The sequence below is a fragment of the Coregonus clupeaformis genome, chromosome 31, assembly GCF_020615455.1.
Source record: "Coregonus clupeaformis isolate EN_2021a chromosome 31, ASM2061545v1, whole genome shotgun sequence".
NCBI classification, from domain to species: Eukaryota; Metazoa; Chordata; class Actinopteri; order Salmoniformes; family Salmonidae; genus Coregonus; species Coregonus clupeaformis.
In genome coordinates, this window is record NC_059222.1 from 41,387,042 (window position 1) to 41,410,709 (window position 23,668).

General features: G+C 45.7%; 2 protein-coding genes across 4 annotated transcripts in view; one reads left to right on the forward strand and one right to left on the reverse strand.

The window, feature by feature from the left end:
* Positions 1–7,853, forward strand: part of LOC121547732 (brain-specific angiogenesis inhibitor 1-associated protein 2) — a 148,250-nt gene extending 140,397 nt beyond the window's left edge. For all 3 annotated transcript variants that reach the window (XM_041859145.2, XM_045209897.1, XM_045209899.1), the window contains one exon: positions 4,654–7,853. In XM_041859145.2, coding sequence (XP_041715079.2) covers positions 4,654–4,753 — 100 coding nt within the window. In that variant the 3' untranslated portion in view covers positions 4,754–7,853. The remainder of the gene's footprint in view (positions 1–4,653) is intronic.
* A 2,359-nt stretch (positions 7,854–10,212) lies between these two features.
* LOC121547871 (serine/threonine-protein kinase LMTK1) overlaps positions 10,213–23,668 on the reverse strand; it is a 98,453-nt gene continuing 84,997 nt past the window's right edge. The window contains exons 7-14 of the mRNA XM_045209900.1: positions 23,160–23,293; positions 18,821–19,027; positions 18,048–18,197; positions 17,227–17,441; positions 12,710–16,278; positions 11,092–11,215; positions 10,650–10,883; positions 10,213–10,546 (exon numbers count right to left, since the gene is read on the reverse strand). Of these exons, the coding sequence (XP_045065835.1) occupies positions 10,518–10,546; positions 10,650–10,883; positions 11,092–11,215; positions 12,710–16,278; positions 17,227–17,441; positions 18,048–18,197; positions 18,821–19,027; positions 23,160–23,293 (4,662 nt within the window). The 3' untranslated portion in view covers positions 10,213–10,517. The remainder of the gene's footprint in view (positions 10,547–10,649; positions 10,884–11,091; positions 11,216–12,709; positions 16,279–17,226; positions 17,442–18,047; positions 18,198–18,820; positions 19,028–23,159; positions 23,294–23,668) is intronic.

Here is a 23,668-nt window from a genome sequence, read left to right on the forward strand (position 1 = left end):
TCACTACGCACAGCCTTTTATCCATCAGTTTGATGGAAACACATCTCTGTTGGGAAAATGTGCATATTTTTATGAGGATTTTAAAATATTCACATGAAAAGCTTTCGCCAATTGGATGGAAACCTAGCTATAGGCTCATTAAATTACTTTATTGCAATACAGTAGGTAAGGCACTTGGGGATCACAAAAGTGTTAGTGAATGGAACAACAAATTATAAATGGGTCTAGACCTTCACTTAAATGCACCAAAAAAATCTTAGCTGCTATTGATGAATTATTTAGTTTTTCCCGTTCCCGTTCTTTAGTTAAATGTAGTCACCCACCCTAAGCCTCCTCTCCCACTACCTCTCACGCATGCAATGCCTCCACTTTACATATTTGGTGTTACCTTCCTGCATGGTGGTCTGGTCTTGTTGTCTCTGTGGATTCTAGTACAGCGCGGTAGGTCCCATTTTTATTTAGTCTCCTATACACTGAGTGTACAAAACATTAGGAACATGACAGATTGACCAGGTGAAAGCTATGATCCCTTGTTGACGTCACCTGTTAAATCCACTTCAATCAGTGTAGATGAAGGGGAGGAGACCGGTTAAAGAAGGATTTTGAAGTCTTGAGACATGGATTGTGTATATCTGCCATTCAAAGGGTGAATGGGCAACACAAAGGTTGTAAGTGCCTTTGAACGTGGTATGGTAGTAGGTGCCAGGCGCACCGGTTTGAGTGTGTCAAGAACTGCAATGCTGCTGGGTTTTTCACGCTCAACAGTTTCCCCGTGTGTATCAAGAATGATCCACCACACAAAGGACGTCGAGCCAACTTGACACAACTCTGGCCAGCACCCCTGTGGAACGCTTTCGACACCTTGTAGTCCATGCCCGACGAATTGAGGCTGTTCTGAGTGCAAAAGGGGGTGCAACTCAACACTTGGAAGGTGTTCCTAATGTTTTGTACACTCAGTGTAGATCGTCCAATATAGATGGTCTTTAGATGCTCAAATTGTCAACCAAATGAAATATTATTTGTCACATGCTTTGTAAACAACAGGTCTAGACTAACAACGAAATGCTTACTTACGGGTCCTTTTCCAACAATGCAGAGTTAAAGAAAAGTAAATAAAATAAAACAATTAAAGTAGTGATACGAGAAATAAATACACAGTGAATAACAATAACCAGTAAAAATAACATGGCCATATACAGGAAGTAGAAAGTAACATGGCTATATGCTGTACAGGGAGTACCAGTACCGAGTCAATGTGCAGGGGTTCGAGGTAGATATGTACACTACATGACCAAAAGTATGTAGACACCTGCTCGTCGAACATGTCATTACAAAATCGTGGGCGTTAATATGGAGTTGGTCCCCCCTTTGCTGCTATAACAGCCTCCACTCTTCTGGGAAGGCTTTCGACTAGATGTTGAAACAACATTGCTGCAGGGACCTTAGTGAGGTCGGGCACTGATGTTGGGCGATTAGTCCTGGCTCACAGTCGGCGTTCCAATTAATCCCAAAGGTGTTCGATGGGGTTGAGGTCAGGGCTCTGTGCAGGCCAGTCAAGTTCTTCCACACAGATCTCGACAAATCATTTCTGAATGGACCTCGCTTTGTGTACGGTGGCATTGTCATGCTGAAACAGGAAAGGGCCTTCTCCCAACTGTTGCTCTGTATGTCGCTCTGGATAAGAGCGTCTGCTAAATGACTAAAATGTCAAATGTTGCCACAAAGTTGGAAGCACAGAATTGTCTAGAATGTCATTGTATGCTGTAGTGTTAAGCTTTCCCTTCACTGACCGGGGCAGATCTAGCAGGGCAGAAATTTGACGAACTGACTTGTTGGAAAGGTGGCATCCTATGACGGTGCCACGTTGAAAGTCACTGAGCTCTTCAGTAAGGCCATTCTACTGCCAATGTTTGTCTATAGAGACGTCATGGCTGTGTGCTCGATTTTATACACCTGTCCGCAATGGGTGTGGCTGAAATAGCCGAATCCACTAATTTGAAGGGGTGTCCACATACCTTTGTATATATATAGTGTATATGTAGGTAGGGGTAAAGTGACTAGGTAGCAGGATAGATAATAGACTGAGCTGTAGCAGCATCGTGTGTGTGTGTGTGTGTGTGTGTGTGTGGAGAGTTAGTTAAAAAAAGGGTCAATGCAGGTAGTCCGGGTAGCCATTTGAATAGCTATTTAGGAGTCTTGTTTCGCAGTCTTATGGCTTGGGGATAGAAGCTGTTTAGGGTCCTATTGGTTCCAGACTTGATGCACCGTTACCGCTCACCATGCAGAAGCAGAGACAACAGTCTATGGCTTGGGTGGTTGGAGTCTTTGACAATTTTTGGGGGCCTTCCTCTGACACCACCTGTTATAGAGGTCCTGGATGGCGGCCCCAGTGATGTACTGGGCCGTACTCACTACCCTCTGTAGAGAGTTGCGGTCGGGTGCCTTGCAGTTCCCGTACCAAGCGGGGATGCAGCCAGTCAATGGTGTAGCTGTAGAACTTTTTGAGGATCTGAGGGCCCATGCCAAACCTTTTCAGCCTCCTGTGGGGGAAGAGGCGATGTCGTGCCATCTTCACAACTATGTGGGTGTGTGTGGAACATGTTAATTCCTTAGTGACGTGGACAACGAGGAACTTGAAGCTCTCGACCTGCTCCATGTGAATGGGGGCGTGCTCAGTCATCCATTTCCTGTAGTCCACGATCAACTCATTTACATTTTAGTCATTTAGCAGACGCTCTTATCCAGAGCGACTTACAGTTAGTGAGTGCATACATTTTCATACTGGCCCCCCCGTGGGAAACGAACCCACAACCCTGGCGTTGCAAGCGCTATGCTCTACCAACTGAGCTACATGGGACTACTCCTTTGTCTTGCTGACGTTGAGGGAGAGGTTATTGTCCTGGCACCACACTGCCAGGTCTCTGACCTCCTCCCTATAGGCTGTCTCATTGTCGTTGTCAGTGTTCAGTCCTATCACCATCGTGTCGTTGGCAAACTTAATGATGGTGTTGGCGTCTCTGTTGATTTGTAACTGCTTGTGAGAGTTAGGGTTAGGGTTGTGGCTGGAGCTAGGATTAGGGTAAGGGTTAGGTTTGAGGCTATATGATTCGGGTTGAACCGGGATGTGGACATGAAGCTAGGGTTAGGGTTGTGAATGAAGCTAGGGTTAGGGTTGTGAATGAAGCTAGGGTTAGGGTTGTGAATGAAGCTAGGGTTAGGTTTACGGTTGTGATTGAGGGTTAGAGTTGAACCGAGATGTGGACATGAAGCTAGGTTTAGGGCAAGGGTTGTGGATGAAGCTAGGCTTAGGTTTGTGTTTAGGGTTAGTGGATCGTTTGTTGGACAGTTTGAACATCTACTGATCATCTGTAGAAGATATCCAAACAAAGTGTTACTGTAGGCTACAGTACTGTAGTTGTACTGCTCCTGATCCACCACCATACCACTGCCAGCCAGCCAGTTCTTCCTACTGCTCACAAACAGGTACTTCTCCCAACTGCATGTAAACCTGACCTGTGAGTCCTGACCTGCAACGGGTATTGTAGTGCCATTTAACTGGTGTCTGTCTGTACAGTAGCCTGTCTGTGTTTCGTGTGATTTGTGTAATGTTTGTGTACGTATCAGATGCCTGTTTGTGTGTGCCTGCATGTTTGCCTCTCTCATCCCCTCCCCTCTCCTCTCCTCTCCTCTCCTCTCCTCTCCTCTCCCCCTCCCTTCCTCTCCTCTCCTCTCCTCTCCTCTCCTCTCCTCTCCTTCTCCTCTCCTTCTCTCCTCTCCTCTCCTCTCCTCTCCTCTCCTCTCCTCTCCTCTCCTCTCCTCTCCTTCTCCTTCTCCTTCTCCTTCTCCTTCTCCTTCTCCCTCTCCTCTCCTTTTTTTTGCCTGTGACTTTTTTATGTTGCTTCTTCTGTTTTGTTTGTACTGAACAAATTGCATTCTGGGGAGTAACACGCTTTGGGGAATGACATAATGACCTAAGATTAACTTTAGTATTATTAACATTGGTTGGGGTTTTGTCAAAATACTTCAAACTAACCATATATGGGAAAATAGTGTTTTGAATATATTTTACTGTCTATAACAGATTCATTGGTTATATGTAAAGAATATGTTTAATCAAATGTGTCGTGTGATAAATACTGTCATTATTTTTATGAGTACTGTGGCGATGGTTAGTTTACTAAGAAGTTACCCATTACAATGATATGTAAGTAACATGACGAGTCACCGGTTGCCATTCAGCCGAGCTATCACGCGTTCATTCGGTGGCTTCCTCTTAAGTCAACTTGGTTTTTCTCACTTTCAGTATCTAACTGAACTTCACTGTCATTGGCTAGTCTGGTTTCATGAGGAGGGTCCGTAGCCCATCCTCTCATTCTGTCTGGGTCTGAAATGGCACCCTCTGCATGTCTGTATGAACATCCTGAACAGATTCACCAAATCTTCATTCTCTGTTGATTATTTTGTTGCATGACCGCTTGCCTTGTGCACACATCAGTCTCATTTCACCCTTAATCCATCTTCAATCAGAGGCAGCTCCAGACTCACTCTCTTGCTGCAGTAAAAGTGCTGATTCTCTGCTCTGTAATCCTGGGTGTTAATAACGGTTGGTCTCCACTCCCCTCTTCCCGTTCTTCATCCCTCCTGTCCTTACAGTGTCCCCCCGCCTCAGGAGGAACCATCCCAGGCCACTGAGGACCAACCCAGGCCTCTCATCTCTGACCGTGACCAATCTCCTCCTCCAATACTCTATTAGCTCCATGCTCTACTTCCTGTTATCCTTGGTTCTGATTGGTTGCTGTGAAGCGCGGATATATTTAGCCAGCCAATTAGAAGAGAATAACCCTGATTCTGTTGGACAAATCCAAGCACACACAGGATTGATCTTTCACAAGTACTGTAGACCATGTACTGCCATTGACATTTAGTTTTAGCAGGACCTATGATGACTGCAATACAATGACTGAACATACCTGTCTGACTGAACTAGCCATAGCATTCAAGCACAACTAGCCTTGGACTGTATCTTCAATCAAATTGAAGCATTTGAAAACTGTTATATACTGTATGCCGGAAATTGTAGCTTAATCTGTTACTTGTTACAGATAATCATGTACGCATACAGTATGTTTAAGAAGATGTCGTTGTTTGATCTATATTAATTTGGGGGTCTAGTTCTATGATCTGATCATACAGTATGTTACTTATTGCTATTTGGGATTTGTAAGATTGTGGGAATATCTTTAGTTTGTGTGAGCAATACATTTGTCACAAAGTAAAGTATTTTATATATTTCAAAGGGCCTATATGATGGAGAATAAAAAGGGAGGCTGTAATAATAAGACAAAGGATTTGTAACTTAACAGATTTTCCTGTTGTATTTTGTACCAGTTTCTATATGTATGCGCTTCTCATCCAGTTTAATTTGTCTGTAAGTCAATCTACAATGTATAGAAAGATGCACTGAATATGAAATATAGGGAAAATAACATATTGCAGAGTATATTCCATATATTACCAGTGTGTTTGTACTGTGCTATAAGAAATAATTGTAGAACGCGTTCTATCTCATTCCTTTTGGTGCGTTTGTGCGTGTGTGCACTCGTGCCTGCTCGTGTGCGTGTACCAAGGAATACATGAGACGCACATTGATGTGTAAAACAGACTTTATTTATATTTCATAATAAGGTACAGAAAGTAGAGTGGGGTGGGGTACATCTTACTGACAGCATCCCCAAACTAGTCCTGTTCGTTTTAAATCACGACCAGGGCACATCTTACGGACAGCATCCCTAAACTAGTCCTGTTCATTTAAGTCACGACCAGGGCACATCTTACGGACAGCATCCCTAAACTAGTCCTGTTCATTTAAGTCACGACCAAGGTACATCTTACGGACAGCATCCCTAAACTAGTCCTGTTCATTTAAGTCACGACCAGGGCACATCTTACTGCCAGCATCCCTAAACTAGTCCTGTTCATTTAAATCACGACCAGGGCACATCTTACGGACAGCATCCCTAAACTAGTCCTGTTCATTTAAATCACAGCAAGGCCAAACATTGCTCGTCATCACATCCCTTTCGTCTCACTAGCCTGGCATGATGGCACAAACAGACTGGTACCCAGGCTATCGTCTCACCACTTAGCAGGTTAAAACAATTTAGATCAAATATCCTATGTTCCTGTTTTCCCCAAGACTTCATTAAATTCATCTCTTTGGCAACAATAAAACATAAATACATGTACTTTTAACTCTCACTTACATGTAAATTCCAGGTAATTTCTTGACATTCTTAATTGTAATTTTTATTTTTTGAGATACAAAAATAGTCCATACAGACGGTGGTCTAGATGGATCTATGGATACTAAACTAGTACAGAATAGTAAAGCTCTAGAAAGGCTAACAATCACTCAACAGAACACACTTACTGCATGGAGACTAGAGTCTATCATTAAACCATAGAAATAACTATGTAATTCCATATCTATGAACTGAATCGGCAACCTGGTTCTTTGAGGCTAATGCCTACAGTGATATTAGCCTGGTCCCAGATCTGTTTTGTACTGTCTTGCCCAACCTATGGTCATTGGAGTCGGCAAGACCGTACAAACGGACCTGAGACCATGCTACAGTGATACTGCTGTAATACTGCATTAGCTTACCAGACTGACTGGACTGAATGCGTTCTACGTCACACCCACATCCATCCTCTTTCATTTCTATAGCAAACACATTTTCACATACATAGCAAAAGTCAAAAGTCCATCAATTCAAAATGTATTTTCCATTTGTTAAAATCATGAAAACAATATACTGACTAATCCATGTAACATCACCAACCCCTTAACCACACAGCAGACCACAAACAATACATTAACACTAAACCAGTTCTCAGTTCTGTGGTCTTCCAACAAGTCATTTCATTATTTCATCTTCAACATGTTACCGAAGCCACTTGAAAATCATTTGTTTGTTCTTCCATTCTTTAAGTTGCATTTTAAGGTTTCATATATTTTTTTAAAGTGATTATTTCATCAAAAGGTTCCTATAAAAATGATATGCTACTGTATCTACGTATTTGTAAGCGTGTTGTTCTTGTACTGCAGTACCATTTTCAGAATCGGAATCAGAAATGTACAAGTTATTTTGATCGTATCACAAAGGATCTTCACCTCAAGAGTAGCAGACATATCACACAGTATGTGGTGCAGGGAAGCTCAACTCTGAGGGCAAGGACAGGCAGCCACCTTCATCTGAGGATAAGACCGAAACCAATGCAAGCTGTGTTTTACCCACACTATCTGCTGCAAAGCAAATGGATTTGAAGTCCTAAAAAGTACAGCATTTATTCAACGTCATCAATGATATGGTGCATTCACACAATAGTTTAGGTTCAGGGATGTCTGTAAAATCTGGAGTGTATTTACTAGGAACCAAACGGGGAAGGACATAACTGAATTTGTCCAACATAAATTCTCATTTGCGTTGCGAAACGCTCTGTAACTGTTTGTTACAGTGTGCACTAACGATAACGCCCCAGGCCTTCAGAGGGAGGGGAATACTGACCCATACTGACAGATGGAGGGGAATACTGACCCATACTGACAGATGGAGGGGAATACTGACCCATACTGACAGATGGAGGGGAATACTGGCCCATACTGACAGATGGAGGGGAATAGTGACCCATACTGACAGATGGAGGGGAATACTGACCCATACTGACAGATGGAGGGGAATACTGACCCATACTGACAGATGGAGGGGAATAGTGACCCATACTGACAGATGGAGGGGAATACTGACCCATACTGACAGATGGAGGGAATACTGACCCATACTGACAGATGGAGGGGAATACTGACCCATACTGACAGATGGAGGGGGAATACTGACCCATACTGACAGATGGAGGGGAATACTGACCCATACTGACAGATGGAGGGGAATACTGACCCATACTGACAGATGGAGGGAATACTGACCCATACTGACAGATGGAGGGGAATAGTGTCCCATACTGACAGATGGAGGGGGAATACTGACCCATACTGACAGATGGAGGGGGAATACTGACCCATACTGACAGATGGAGGGGAATACTGACCCATACTGACAGATGGAGGGGAATACTGACCCATACTGACAGATGGAGGGGAATACTGGCCCATACTGACAGATGGAGGGGATACTGGCCCATACTGACAGATGGAGTGGGAATACTGGCCCATACTGACAGATGGAGGGGAATACTGACCCATACTGACAGATGGAGGGGAATACTGACCCATACTGACAGATGGAGGGGAATACTGACCCATACTGACAGATGGAGGGGAATACTGACCCATACTGACAGATGGAGGGGAATACTGACCCATACTGACAGATGGAGGGGAATACTGACCCATACTGACAGATGGAGGGGAATACTGACCCATACTGACAGATGGAGGGGAATACTGGCCCATACTGACAGATGGAGGGGAATACTGGCCCATACTGACAGATGGAGGGGAATAGTGACCCATACTGACAGATGGAGGGGAATAGTGACTCTGGCACGCGCATTGTTGGAAATCATAAGGCCCATATGCAGTTGTGGTCCGACTCCTTAGAGAAAACACTAGAATCACAAAATTCTGCTTCGATCATTATTTGTGATATTTCATTTATATTTGATGATGACGGGTAAACTAATGTCTCAAAGATATGCTCTTGGTACAGTCACTTTCCAACACCGATCCTTTGGTGAAAAGCCTGGATTGTGTCCTTTCCCCCATTTTTGTTTCCTTCTCTGAGTGGGGTGTTCTGTTTTGATATCCATGTTAAACAGCTGATCAATAACATTATCGTCTGTCTTCCAAGTAACAAGCGGTAATGTGTTGCTCTCCATAACATGCTGTTAATGAGTGACTATGGTGGCAAACAAGTGACATGTTCATTCTAAAGATTGTCTCTTCGCTCCCAAAAATATGTTGAATGCAACATAAGTCTTTACCTTCATACAAGTTCTTTGTAACATATCTATTCTTCTGTGTATGTAAACTCAGCAAAAAAAGAAACATCCATTTTTCAGGACCCTGTCTTTCAAAGATAATTTCTAAAAATCTAAATAACTTCACAGATCTTCATTGTAAATTTCCCATGCTTGTTCAATGAACCATAAACAATTAATGAACATGCACCTGTGGAACGGTCGTTAAGACACTAACAGCTTACAGACGGTAGGCAATTAAGGTCACAGTTATGAAAACTTAGGACACTAAAGAGGCCTTTCTACTGACTCTGAAAAACACCAAAAGAAAGATGCCCAGGGTCCCTGCTCATTTGCGTGAACGTGCCTTAGGCATGCTGCAAGGAGGCATGAGGACTGCAGATGTGGCCAGGGCAATAAATTGCAATGTCCGTACTGTGAGACGCCTAAGACAGTGCTACAGGGAGACAGGACGGACAGCTGATCGTCCTCGCAGTGGCAGACCATGTGTAACAACACCTGCACAGGATTGGTACATCCGAACATCACACCTGCGGGACAGGTACAGGATGGCAACAACAAATGCCCAAGTTACACCAGGAACGCACAATCCCTCCATCAGTGCTCAGACTGTCCGCAATAGGCTGAGAGAGGCTGGACTGAGGGCTTGTAGGCCTGTTGTAAGGCAGGTCCTCACCAGACATCACCGGCAACAACGTCGCCTATGGGCACAAACCCACCGTCGCTGGACCAGACAGGACTGGCAAAAAGTGCTCTGCAGTGACGAGTCACGGTTTTGTCTCACCAGGGGTGATGGTCGGATTCGCGTTTATCGTTGAAGGAATGAGCGTTACACCGAGGCCTGTACTCTGGAGCGGGATCGATTTGGAGCTGGAGGGTCCGTCATGGTCTAGGGTGGTTTGTCACAGCATCATCGGACTGAGCTTGATGTCATTGCAGGCAATCTCAACGCTTTGCATTCCCCACAGAAATGTCCGGGAACTTGCAGGTGCCTTGGTGGAAGAGTGGGGTAACATCTCATCTGGCAAATCTGGTGCAGTCCATGAGGAGGAGATGCACTGCAGTACTTATTGCAGCTGGTGGCCACACCAGATACTGACTGTTACTTTTGATTTTGACCCCTCCTTTGTTCAGGGACACATTATTCAATTTCTGTTAGTCACATGTCTGTGGAACTTGTTCAGTTTATGTCTCAGTTGTTGAATCTTATGTTCATACAAATATTTACACATGTTAAGTTTGCTGAAAATAAACGCAGTTGACAGTGAGAGGACGTTTCTTTTTTTACTGAGTTGATATATTATCATCATATATTATTTGCTATATTCTCATAGGAGTTGATTCTCTACTCTCACATCCCTTTTACAGACTCCATTCAAAAAGTGTCCATAAACAATGAGTAACTGTCTTTTCAGAAAGCTGATGTCCAAAAAGCACTAAACAAAAGTCATGTTAAGAGGCCCAAACAAGTTTATATGGTGCAGTTCCTGCAGTTTCTTGGTGGCTGTGGTTCTGTATTATTCTCTGTCCCCATCCTCACTGCTCCCTGCACAGACAGACAGAATGCATCATTATCCACTATGTAAAATCCATACAAGTAGTTCTCCTCAAGACATGTTTGTGCGCTGTCAAGAAAACACCAGACCCACCTGGAACAGAACCCATGTCAGAGTCAGAGACGTGTGTGATGGAGAAGCGAGACACGTGGCTAGGGGAGACGGTGAAGCGGGAGTACTGCACCGCTGGTTTGGTCTCCGGGGCCTTGGAAGTGGAGGGCAGGCTGGGTGTGGAGGGGGCTGAGCCTGAGGAGGAGGCAGCCATCTTGGATGAGGAAGTGGGAATGGGCAACAGGGAGAAGTCATCCTCCCACTCATACCCTGTACCTGAAGAGAGAGAGAGAGGAAGGGAGAGAGAAATGAAGAGCGAGTGAGGGAGGAAAGAAGGTAGGGAGAAATGAAGAGAGAGTGAGGGAGGAAGGTAGAAAGCAGTTTGGACACATCTGCCTATTACATATCTGAGAATTATTATGAAATTAAATGCCGATTTGACTTCAATCAATGTAAGTAGTGGACTCTGGACTAGTGTACTTACTCTCTTCTGAGATGTTTCCGTCTGAGGAGTCATCAGCGGTTGGTTGTTTGACCTGTGAACCCTGTCCGCTGGTCTCAGCCCCTGGAGGGAACCCATGCTCAGCTAGCTCTTTAGTCGGACTCTGCTGGAAACGGATGGTATAGAGTTTACAGCTATGGCTAGTGTACATTTCAAATGAATATATACTATATATACAAATGTATGTGGACACCCCTTCAAATTAGTGGATTTGGCTATTTCAGCCACACCCGTTGCTGGCAGGTGTATAAAATCGAGCACACAGCCTTGCAACCTCCACAGACAACCATTGGCAGTAGAATGGCCTTACTGAAGAGCTCAATGACTTTAAACGTGTCACCGTCATAGGATGCCACCTTTCCAACAAATCAGTTCATCAAATGTCTGCCCTGCTAGATCTGCCCCGGTCAACTGTAAGTGCTGTTATTGTGAAGTGGAAACATCTAGGAGCAACAACGGCTCAGCCGCGAAGTGGTAGGACACACAACGGGAACGGGACCGCCGAGTGCTGAAGCACATAGTGCGTAAAAATCATCTGTCCTCGGTTGCAACACTCACTACCAAGTTCCAAACGTCCTCTGGAAGCATAGTCAGCACAATAACTGTTTGTCGGGAGCTTCATGAAATGGGTTTCCATGGCCGAGCAGCCGCACACAAGCCTGAGATCCCCATGCGCAATGCCAAGTGTCAGCTGGTGTGGTGTAAAGCCCGCCGCCGTTGGACTCTGGAGCAGTGGAAACACGTTCTCTGGAGTGATGAATCACGCTTCATCATCTGGCAGTTTGACGGACGAATCTGGGTTTGGTGGTTGCCAGGAGAACACTACCTGCCCGAATGCATAGTGCCAACTGTAAAGTTTGGTGGACGAGGAATAATGGTCTGGGGCTGTTTTTCATGGTTCGGGCTAGGCCCCTTTGTTCCAGTGAAGGGAAATCTTAACGCTACAGCATACAATGACATTCTAGACGATTTTGTGCTTCCAACTTTGTGGCAACAGTTTGGGAAAGGCCCTTTCCTGTTTCAGCATGACAATGCCCCCTGCACCTTTGTCGAGACCGGTGTGGAAGAACTTGACTGGCCAGCACAGAACCCTGACCTCAACCCCATTGAACACCTTTGGGATGAATTGGAACGCCGACTGCGAGCCAGGCCTAATCGCCCAACATCAGTGCCCGACCTCACTAATGCTCTTGTGGCTGAATGGAAGCAAGTCCCCGCAGCAATGTTCCAACATCTAGTGGAAAGGCTTCCCAGAAGAGTGGAGGCTGTTATAGCAGCAAAGGTGGGACTAACTCCATATTAATGACCATGATTTTCGAATGAGATGTTTGACGAGCAGCTGTCCACATACTTTTGGTCATGTAGTGAATAAATAAATATATATATATATACAGTTCAGTATAATGTCTAATTTAATTCAAGTTACCTAGGCAACAAATACCTTATTTCTCCTATATCATGTCTGTGAATTAGATTTAATGAGAAAAGCAGAAAAACTCCCATGAACTTAGTGAACTACTGTAATGCAGGAACTACCCTTTAACTTGTTTCCCTTCATCTGTGAGTGACTACTAATACCACCACCACCACCACTACTCACCTGGTCAAACAGGTAGACGGTGACGTCATCAAAAAAGGACACCACTTTCTTCTTGCGTTCCAGCAGGTCATCAGCGAGCAACTCGGCGGTGAGCGGGATGGGCATCTTCAATAGACTACGTAGATTATGAGCATCGCTACAGTCGCTGACCACAATGGGTACAGCATGGTTCTCCTCCCCGCTCTCCTCCCCTCCACTCTGCTCCTCCTGAACACTGTAACTGCTCAGCTCCTCGTCTGACTCACTGTCATCCAAGTCACCATCTCCGTCCTCCTTGTCCCCCTCCCCCCCATCCGCTGGCAACTCCCGTCCCGGAGGGGGAGTCATAGGGGGGAGAGGAGGAGAGGAGGGGGGAGGAGAGGAGGGAGGAGGAGAGGAGGAAGGAGAGGAGGGAGGAGGAGAGGAGGAGGGAGGGGGAGGAGAGGAGGAGAAGCGTTGACGTTGTCCAGGAGGTCTATTCTCTTCGTCATCAGTATCCTTCTCGAGGGGGTCTGGCAGTTTGATAGATGATTCTTCTAGGATGTCTGCTGTTTCTAACGCTTCAGATGAGTCCCTTTGCTCTCCTTCATCCTCTTCCTCCTCCTCCTTGGTACCAGAGTTGGTTTCAGTACTGCTGCTCCTCTGGAGTTCACCCAGGGCATCATCCATAGCCCCCACCACCTCTGCTGCCCAGTCTCCCAGGGAAGAGAGTTCCTCCTGGGCAGGCCATCCCTCCGACCCTGACTCTACTTCTCCAGAGAGATTGGAGGCCAGCTCTAGCCCTTCATCCTGGGTGCACTCTTCCGTCAGGCATCCTTCCATCTCTGGGTCTTCACTCTCCTCCTGAGGGAGAGGAGCTGAGGTCTCCTCTCCCTCCTCTTCTTCCTCCTCTATCTGAAGAGGGCTGAGTTCCCTCTTCTCTGTCAGCCTCTCGTCCTCTTCTCCCTCCTCCACTCCTACATTTTCATCACCCCCCACTTTGTCGTCCTCCTCACCCCTGGATAGGCGCTCGTTCTCATAGTCAGAGAAGTAGGCAGAGTCCCTGTAAGGGTTCTTCTCACTGAGTGGGGTCAGCTCCTTCTCTTTGTCTGTGGTCTGTGAGGCTGCTAGAGCCACATCTTCATCCAGGGTAGGTTCATCCTCATCCTCCAGTGGGGCCACCTCGGCCTCCTCTCCCCCTTCCTCCCCCTCCTCATCCAGGCTGGTTTCCAGGATGGACTCCCCAAGTGGCTGGGTGAATGTCTCTGTGTCCCGAGGCTCGTTGTGGGGCTCCTTGGGGACAAACTCTGGGCTCTCATTGTTCTCTGTGTCGTACCCGCTGTCCATTGCCTTGGGGGAGGAGCTAGATGGGTGGGAGGAACTGGAGGCGGGGCTGAAAGCCTCGCAGGTGGAGCCGACCGCTGAAGGCATCAGGTCCATGGAGTCCATGGAGGCCATGGAATCGGGGGTTCCCACCTGCTTCTGCAGGGACTTGAGGGGACGGGCCAGGGACGGGGAGGTGTTTGGGTCCCCAACCGACGCCTCATCGGCGAAGATCTCTGAGGTCGCGTCGGTGATGTCATCGTCTTCATCGTCGTCGGTGCAGCAGTCGGAGATGTCCACTAGACTGATGCTGGAGCAGTGGTCTCTGTCTAGGCCGCTGTCTAACGTATGTCTCAGCTCTGACTCTGGCTCGACCAGGGGGACTAGGCCAGGAACATTCACTGAGGAGAGGGGGGAAATCATAGTTTTAGTCAGAGTCACATCCTCTGGTTTAGGGTCTGTGAGAACCCCTTTGTCTTCCGTACTAACCTCTTCCTTGTGGTCTATGGAAAGGGTATCGTCCATAGTGATGTCAACATACTGCTCAGAGTGGCCTAGAGGGGTTGTGTTGGTGTAAGTGTTGTGCGTCAGGATTGGTTTAGGACCTCCCGGTGCTGGCGACAGATTCACACTCTCTTCCTCGTTGTTGGGTATCTCTGCAATCTTATCTCTGTAGTCGTCCCGGGTGTAGTTCCGCACCACTAAGCCTGTGAGGGGGTCGACGAAATGAGAGTGGCAGCACTTGATGGGTGGCGGCTCTACCTCCCTCTCCCCGTCCCCCTCGTGGCACAAATAGACATAGGCATTGCAGGTGTCCCCTGCGGGGACCAGGGCACGATGCTTCCCCAGGACTAGACAGCCGCTGTCTTTAGCCGAAGCCACCGTAGCTTCCAGGTAGTCTATGGGTTTAACTGCAGCAGAGACAGAGGAGCGGGAGGTCAGGTTGTGCTCCTCAGGCCACGAGTCCTCTATGTCGGTAGTGGGCATAGTGTAGTGGAAGTCTTCATAGGCATCCTGTTGTTGTCTACAGCCAGCCTGTCTACTACGGTCAAGGCTTAGACCCAGGCCTAGACTGTTGTTGTTAGTGGAGGGGTTGGAGAGGTTACTACTGCTGCTCCTCTGCCTCTCAGAGAATATATCCTCTTCTTCATCCAAGTCTCTGTCCCGATGACAGGTGAAGAGGGCATCTTCCGACGCCATGGTGAAGCTGACTGAGTGGGCATGGCCTGGCATGGTCGGCATGGTTTTCCTCAGAGAACCCATCATGTCATAGTAGCCGCCAGTGACGCTACTCCCCCCGATTATGGAGCCTGGGCCCTGGGTCGTCTCCATGTAGGGGTCCCCTACCCCAAAAGGAGGACAACCACCCTGGGGAGGGGTGCTGATGGAAGGTGATATCCCCAGGGGGTTGTCCAGTTCCCCCAGGGCCTGACGCAGGCTACGGGACCCCCAGCTCTCCTGGTGGGGCTCGGGGGGAGAGTGTTCCCGCCCCATAAGGTAGTGCTGGTCCAGACCCAGACCCATGTGGTGGCCTATTCCTATAGGGGGTGAGTGTTCGTAGTAGAACCCCCCGTCCCAGTCCTTGTAGGAGACGTAGTGACCAGTCTCCCAGGGTCTCAGGGGGCTGTAGTCAGAGACTTGCCCCAGTAGGGGCTCCATGGTCAGGGAGATGTCCGAGTCATATGCTCCAACTCCCTCAGCTTTACAGACATCTGCCGACCAGTAGGAGTCTACAGGCTTGGAGTGGGCCTGGGGGGGACAGGCACCCATCCCAATCATACACTCCCCTGAGTCTGCACTGCCACTCCCAGTCAGGAAGCTCCCGTTGCTGCCCTGGTAGTCTGGGCTGTAGGAGCACATGGTATAGTCCACGCCAGGCTCCTCCACGCGGATATAGTACTCAGAGCTCAGTGAAGGACTACGGGCGCTGAGCACCGGCACCACCCCGAGCCCAGAAACAAGCAGCGTCTTGTGCTCATAGTAGGAAGGCGACACCCCCAGAGTGAGCCCCTCCGTCTCCACCCCACCACAGCCCCCCACCATCCCCCCTGGGTAGTACAGGTCCTGGCAGTGGTGGTTGACAGCCCCCAGTGTACCGCTGGAGGACGAGGCAGCGTGGTGGTAAGGCTGCTCCACCCCGACCCCCGCCTGGGTCTGCTCCCACTTGTACTGGAAGTTCAGACCGTGGCTGGTCTCTGTCACGGTCAGTATATCATCTCCTGATTCGCTGTGGTAACCGTCACATCCAGAGAACTGCTCCAGCAGGGGGAAGGACGAGGTGGGGAGATCTGGAGACAGACAGAGAGACAGACAGAGAGACAGATAGATAGATAGATAGACGGATAGATAGATAGACGGATAGATAGATAGACGGATAGATAGATAGATAGATAGATGGATGGATAGATAGATAGATAGATAGATAGATAGATAGATAGATAGATAGATAGATAGATAGATAGATAGATAGATAGATAGATAGATAGATAGATAGATACTTTGTTAATTCCCAAGGGGACATTTCATATCAAACAGCAGCAGAGCTTAAAGCAAAATTTTACTGCTGCTCTTTCACTATATATCCATTAATATGTTATAAACATACAGTATAATATGTGTCATAAAAATCTAGAATTTTGCACAACATGCAAATACGAGCATTTCTGCATCTCACCGGTACATTTCCTGGTTGTAAACAAACCACAATATCCAGAATTCATAGCAATTTCAGGACGCCTTCGAGGGTGGGAAAACAATTGGACAAGTAAGGAAGTAGGGCTCCCGTCAGGCTGTAGTCTTTACAAAGCCAGGGGAAATGAGTCAACCAAGATATCCTGCAATGTCCTGGCAGATAGGAACATTGTTGAGACATGTCAAATGGTTCTATTGAACAAGGACAACCATGTCTACTCACTGCTAGTGTGATCATGCAATCGGCAAAACACAAAGGCCACAATAGTTGCTACAAAACGTGACTCCTTTCATTTTTTATCAGACAACAGGCTCTCCTGGGGCAAAAATATAAATAATGCTGCTATAGTGCATAATTATGTCTGAAACACCCTCTCATCAAACAAAATGATGTAGGGAGACTGGGAAAACACCCTTAATAGTGACTAGCGGTGAAGTTTCCCATTAATAAACTAAAGTGACACTGAAAAGGGCAGTGAGCAGATTCTCTTTTGAAACAGCAGCGGACAAAAAAGCCATGAAAAGTGGCCCTAAACATGTCGTACCAGTGGCCAGGGCTCCGGCCCCATGGTGGAGGCTGCTGCTGGGGCCAGCGTTGGGGTTGGGGTTGGGGTTGGGACGCAGGGAGTTCCAGCGCCTCTCAAAGTCCTCCTCGGCCTCGCTGACCCCCTTGGCACACAGGTAGCTGAGCAACAGGTGGACCTCCTCTGTATTGGGCCTCTGGTCTGGTTGGAGCCAGCAGAACTGCATCACCTCATACCTGGGGACAAGAGGGCACATATCACACGTCACAAGAATCACTACAACAACCATGGGATACATGTAGGAAGATATAATGAACCACAAATGAATCTATCAGCTGTGGTGCATTTGGGAATAGCATTCCATTTGTGACGCAAATAAAATAGGAAAGAAATGAAAACCACCAATACAGCATCTGCATTTTTATTGGAATCCATTGAGGAGATGAGGAATCAAGCATGTTCTCATCCTATGAGAGATAATTATCTTTAGAGATAATGAGATTGGATCCATTTTGTTTTTGTTTTATGCATCACATCAGTCATATTTATTTATTTATTTTGCTACTTTTGACCAGAGCCCAAAGTGCACTGGATAGGGAATAGGGTGCCATTTGAGACGAAGCATATGATGTCTGTCTCAACGAGCCACTAGAATGAGAAGATATTGATGAGACACAGAGCAAGAACCCCAGAACGAGAAACAGTAAGAGTGCTTGTGTTGTTGTGTGTGTGTGTGCCACTGTGTTGCTTCCCTTGTGTGTGTGTGTGTGTGTGTGTGTGTGTGTGTGTGTGTGTGTGTGTGTGTGTGTGTGTGTGTGTGTGTGTGTGTGTGTGTGACTCACCAGCGCTCTGCCAGGGGTATTTTGAGCAGAGGCTTGGGCAGTCTGAGCTGATGTTCCCTCACGGCGTAGGTCAGGACCTGTCTGTCAGAGTAGTGTCTGTACGGCTGGTTCCCCAACTCAAATAACTCCCAGATAGTAACCCCCAGAGACCTGAGAGAGAAAATAAAGACCGCAGAAGAACAACACGTGTGAAGCATAACAACCTATATTTATTGGGAAAAACATTTGGCAAATATAGCTGCGAGAAGCAATGAACGGGGTTCACAGGACGACCGATAGGACACAAGATCAGAGTGGATTTACAGTGGTTTAAATGGACACGTAAAATCAGATTTTTGATTAGTCAATAACTCAGCCTTCTATTGACCAATCCTTAGTAATATATGCTTCAGTTATTTTACTGAAATCTAAGAATAACAATAGGTTTCACAGCTTTGCTGTGAACCCCTAATTACGTTCACATATTTTATGGGGTCGGTTTCCAGATAGGGACGGTTTTCTGGACATTGATTTAGCCAAGTCCTGGACTAAAAAGCATTGAGGTTGTTCTTAGTCCAGGATATGGCAGAATGTAGGTCAGGGAAACCGGCCCATAGGGTTGAAATTGTAATACTACATAATTGGGTTCTGAATGCTATCTCTACCATGGTCCCAAGAATGGAACCCACTATCGAAGCATTGCAAGCGCCATGCTCTACCAACTGAGCTCTCTCCACCAGAAGGTTGGACTACATATGCTGATTGATTGATTGATTAATTAAATCTTTAATTACCAGACGTTGCTCTGTTTGCTCTGGTCCACCACCAGAAGGTTGCCATGGACTTCATCTATGAGTTCTGGAGCGATCCAACGCAGAGGCACGTACATCTGGTCTGATGTCTCAAAGTAGTCATCTTTGTACTTGTTGTGTGACAGGCCGTAGTCTCCAATCTTCACTGTGACATCAGCGGTCAGCAGGCAGTTTCTCAGGGCCAGGTCACTGCAGGGAAGACAGAGAACACATTTGTACATTAGATGATAACTGATTGATGTAAATGCATAGCAGTCCAATTAAACATGGTGAGACCATGGACAGTCTGACATGTTCAATACTGTACTAAAAGTCTTACAGAACTTCAGTCAATAAATGTTGTACAGCATTACTAATCAATTAAAACCCTTCCTAATAATGATATACAGTGCCTTCGGAAATTATTCAGACCCATTGACTTTTTCCACATTTTGTTACGTTACAGCCTTTTTCTAAAATGGATTGAATACATAAGAATCCTCAGCAATCTACACACAATACCCCAAAAACCAACCAATGAGTTCAAAGGAATTGTCTGTAGAGCTCCGAGAGAGGATTGTGTCGAGGCACAGATCTGGGGAAGGGTACCAAAAACATTCTGCAGCATTGAAGGTCCCCAAGAACACAGTGGCCTCCATCATTCTTAAATGGAAGAAGTTTGGAACCACCAATAATCTTCCTAGAGCTGGCCGCCCGGCCAAACTGAGCAATCGGGGGAGAAGGTCCTTGGTCAGGGAGGTGACCAAGAACCCGATGGTCACTCTGACAGCGCTCCAGAGTTCCTCTGTGGAGAAGAATGGGAGAAACTCCCCAAATACAGGTGTGCCAAGCTTGTAGCGTCATTCCCAAGAAGACTAGAGGCTGTAATCACTGCCAAAGGCGCTTCAACAAAGTACTGAGTAAAGGGTCTGAATACTTATGTAAATGTGATATTTAAGTTTTTTTATTTTTTATAAATTAGTAACAATTTCTAAAAACCTGTTTTTGCTTTGTCATTATGGGGTATTGTGTGTAGATTAATGAGGGAAAAAACAAATGTAATCCATTTTAGAATAAGGCTGAAAATGTGGAAAAAGTCAAAGGATCTGAATACTTTCTGAAGGCACTGTATGCCATTTAGCAGACGTAACTTACAATCCTCCATGCATATATTTTACATATCGGCGGCCCTGGGAATCGACCCCACTATCCTGGCATAGCAACCGCCATGCTCTACCAATTGAGCCATACAGGACCTCATTCTTCATTAAGTGGATGTTGTAGACATCAGTGAAAGGAAGAGCAGGGGTCATTCTGGAGAGAAGGGGTCCCCCCCCTGCAACAAAATCACTGATGCTGGAGTTTATGAAGAGGCACTCAGGCAGCACCAGGATATTGTTACAGGAAGGAACCAACAGGAACCTGGAAGAAGAGCCAACCAATCACAGCTGCAGAATTCTGGTCAACTAACCTAAACTGCAGCCATTATAGGTTTCTCCAAAACCAGAATACGGTGTGGTCTGGCAGCGCGTGACTACTGGGTACCAGTCTTCAGGGTAATATCATTACAATGCCATTGAGTGGTTTGTAGTGTATAGGTACAACTTGTGTCTGTGTATATATAGTACCAGTCAAAAGTTTTGACACACCTACTCATTCAAGGGTTTTTCTTTATTTGGAAAGCAGCCAACAAGTGCTCAGCATATGTGGGAACTCCTTCAAGAATGTTGGGAAAGCATTCCAGGTGACTACCTCACGAAGCTGGTTGAGAGAATGCCAAGAGTGTGCAAAGCTGTCATCAAGGCAAAGGTGGCTATTTGAAGAATCTCAAATGTTTAACACTTTTCTGGTTACTACATGATTCCATATGTGTTATTTCATAGTTTTGATGTCTTCACTATTATTCTACAATGTAAAAAATAGTAGAGGTACCCTTGAATGAGTAGGTGTGCCCAAAATGTTGACTGGTACTGTGTGTATATATATATATATATATATATATATATATATATATATATATATTACTACCGGTCAAACGTTTTAAAACATCTACTCATTCAAGGGTTTTTCTTTATTTTTACTATTTTCACTTATGGAATCAAATAAAACTATATTTTATATTTGAGATTCTTCAAAGTAGCCACCCTTTGCCTTGATGACAGCTTTGCACACTCTTGGCATTCTCTCAACCAGCTTCATGAGGTAGTCACCTGGAATGCTTTTCCTTCACTCTGCGGTCCAACTCATCCCAAACCATCTCAATTGGGTTGAGGTCGGGAGATTGTGGAGGCCAGGTCATCTGATGCAGCACTCCATCACTCTCCTTCTTGGTCAAATAGCCCTTACACAGCCTGGAGGTGTGTTTTGGGTCATTGTCCTGTTGAAAAACAAATGATAGTCCCACTAAGCGCAAACCAGATGGGATTGCATATCGCTGCAGAATGCTGTGGTAGCCATGCTGGTTAAGTGTGCCTTGAATTCTAAATACATCACTGTTACGAACCCCGTGGCTCTAAACATCTAGGGTGGATGGACAGGAGACCCGTAACATAAATTCATGTAAATTATAAGTGTGGCTGGGAACAGTGAGAACATAACTGACACAACAACCATGAACTACCGTCAAACACAAAGTGTTTATTTATGAACACACGGTAAGGGTTTGGGAAAAAGGGCTGAGCAGGACCCAAGAAATGAAACAATAGTGTAAAAACCCCCTAAACTGATCTAGCCTGCCTGAAGAACCGCTAGGCTACTGCTAGTCATACAAAAATACAGTGGGTGGTCCGCTCAGGTCTAACTGGTGTTTATAGACAGATTTCTTCCCTACGGGTAATGTACGCCCAAGGGCATCTAAGCTTAAACCCCCTTTTCCCAAAAAAACACACAAAGCTACTAAACAGGGTAATCAGCAACTTAGCGAGTACACAACACACAGGACACCACCGTGTCCATGCTCTCATATGGAAAAAGTCTCTCTCTCTTGCAACAAACACAAGTCTGGTTTTTATAAAATGGGATGTGTGATTGAACAACGAATAACAGGTGGTGCAATTAACAGGAATGTTCACTGATTGATCCAATCTAGCAGACACCTCAACGACCACCAATCAGGAACATACAGGACACCTGTGATTAGGGCAGAAGGAGAGAAACACACAAAAACACAGGATACCTGTATCCGTAACAATCACAGACAGTGTCACCAGCAAAACACCATCACACTTCCTCGTCCATGCTTCATGGTGGGAACCACACATGCAGAGATAATCCATTCACCTACTCTGCGTCTCACAAAGACACGGCGGTTGGAACCAAAAATCTTAAATTTGGCCTCATCAGACCCAAGGACCGATTTCCACCTTTCTAATGTTCATTGCTCGTGTTTCTTGGCCCAATCAAGTCTCTTCTTATTATTGGTGTCCTTTAGTAGTGGTTTCTTTGCAGCAATTCGACCATGAAGGCCTGATTTCAGGCAGTCTCCTCTGAACAGTTGATGTTGAGATGTGTCTGTTACTTGAACTACGTGAAGCATTTATTTGGGCTGCATTCTGAGGTGCTGTTAATTGCAGATTTTCTGAGGATGGTAACTCTAATGAACTTATCCTCTGCAGCAGAGGTAACTCTGGGTCTTCCTTTCCTGTGGCGGTCCTCATGATAGCCAGTTTCATCATAGCACTTGAAGGTTTTTGCAACTGCACTTGAAGAAACTTTCAAAGTTCTTGAAATGTTCTGGATTAACTGACCTTCATCTATTAAAGTAATGATGGACTGTTGTTTCTCTTTGCTTATTTGAGCTGTTCTTGCCATTATGGACTTGGTCCCTACAACTGATTGGCTCAAATACATTAAAAAGGAAAGATATACCACAATTTCACTTTTAAGAAGGCACACCTGTTAATTGAAATGCATTCAAGGTGACTACCTCATGAAGCTGGTTGAGAGAATGCAAAGAGTGTGCAAAGCTGTCATCAAGGCAAAGGGTGGCTACTTTGAAGAATCTCAATTATAAAATATATTTAGATTTGTTTAATACTTTTTTAGTTACTACATGATTCATATGTGTTATTTCATAGTTTTGATACCTTCACTATTATTCTACAATGTAGAAAATAGTAAAAATAAAGAAAAACCCTTGAATGAGTAGGTGTGTCCAAACTTTTGACTGGTACCGTATATATAAATATATACACTAGTGATAGGGACCACAACTAAAATGAGTCTCTGACTTCCTGGTCACGTTTGTTGTATGTATATGTTGTTGTTTTACTGACGAATGGAAATCAATCAATCAATCAATCGACAGATAGTGGCAGAGACAGAGGGAGGGAGTGACACGCACCTGTGTATGAAGTTGTGTTTGTGCAGGTGCAGGAGTCCTGAGGCGATCTCACAGGCCATCCTCTGCAGGATCAGGGGTTCAGGGGTCATTGTGTCTGCAGCCCGACAGCTCCGCAGGTACCCTTTCACATCACCCTGGTGACATTGAGGAGATATGGTGGTGATCAGAGTTGGGGTCAATTCCATAAAAATGCCAGTCAATTCAGAAAGTAAACAAAATTGTAATTCCACATTTGTCTAATTAAAAAGCATTGAAGAGAATTGGAATTTCAGTGTACTTCCTGAATTGACTGGAATTTAAATGGAATTGACCCCCACCCAGGTGGATATATTAGAGATATAATAGATATTGACACAGTTATAGTGAATAAAGGATGATGCTTACACAAGTAGTTACAGTACAATTAGCTCACAAGGTACTGTAGTCTGAAGAACTTTCTGGAAGTGAAATGTCCTGTCAATGAGTGTAGGTAGGTAGTCCCGTGTAGCTCAGTTTGTAGAGCATGGCGC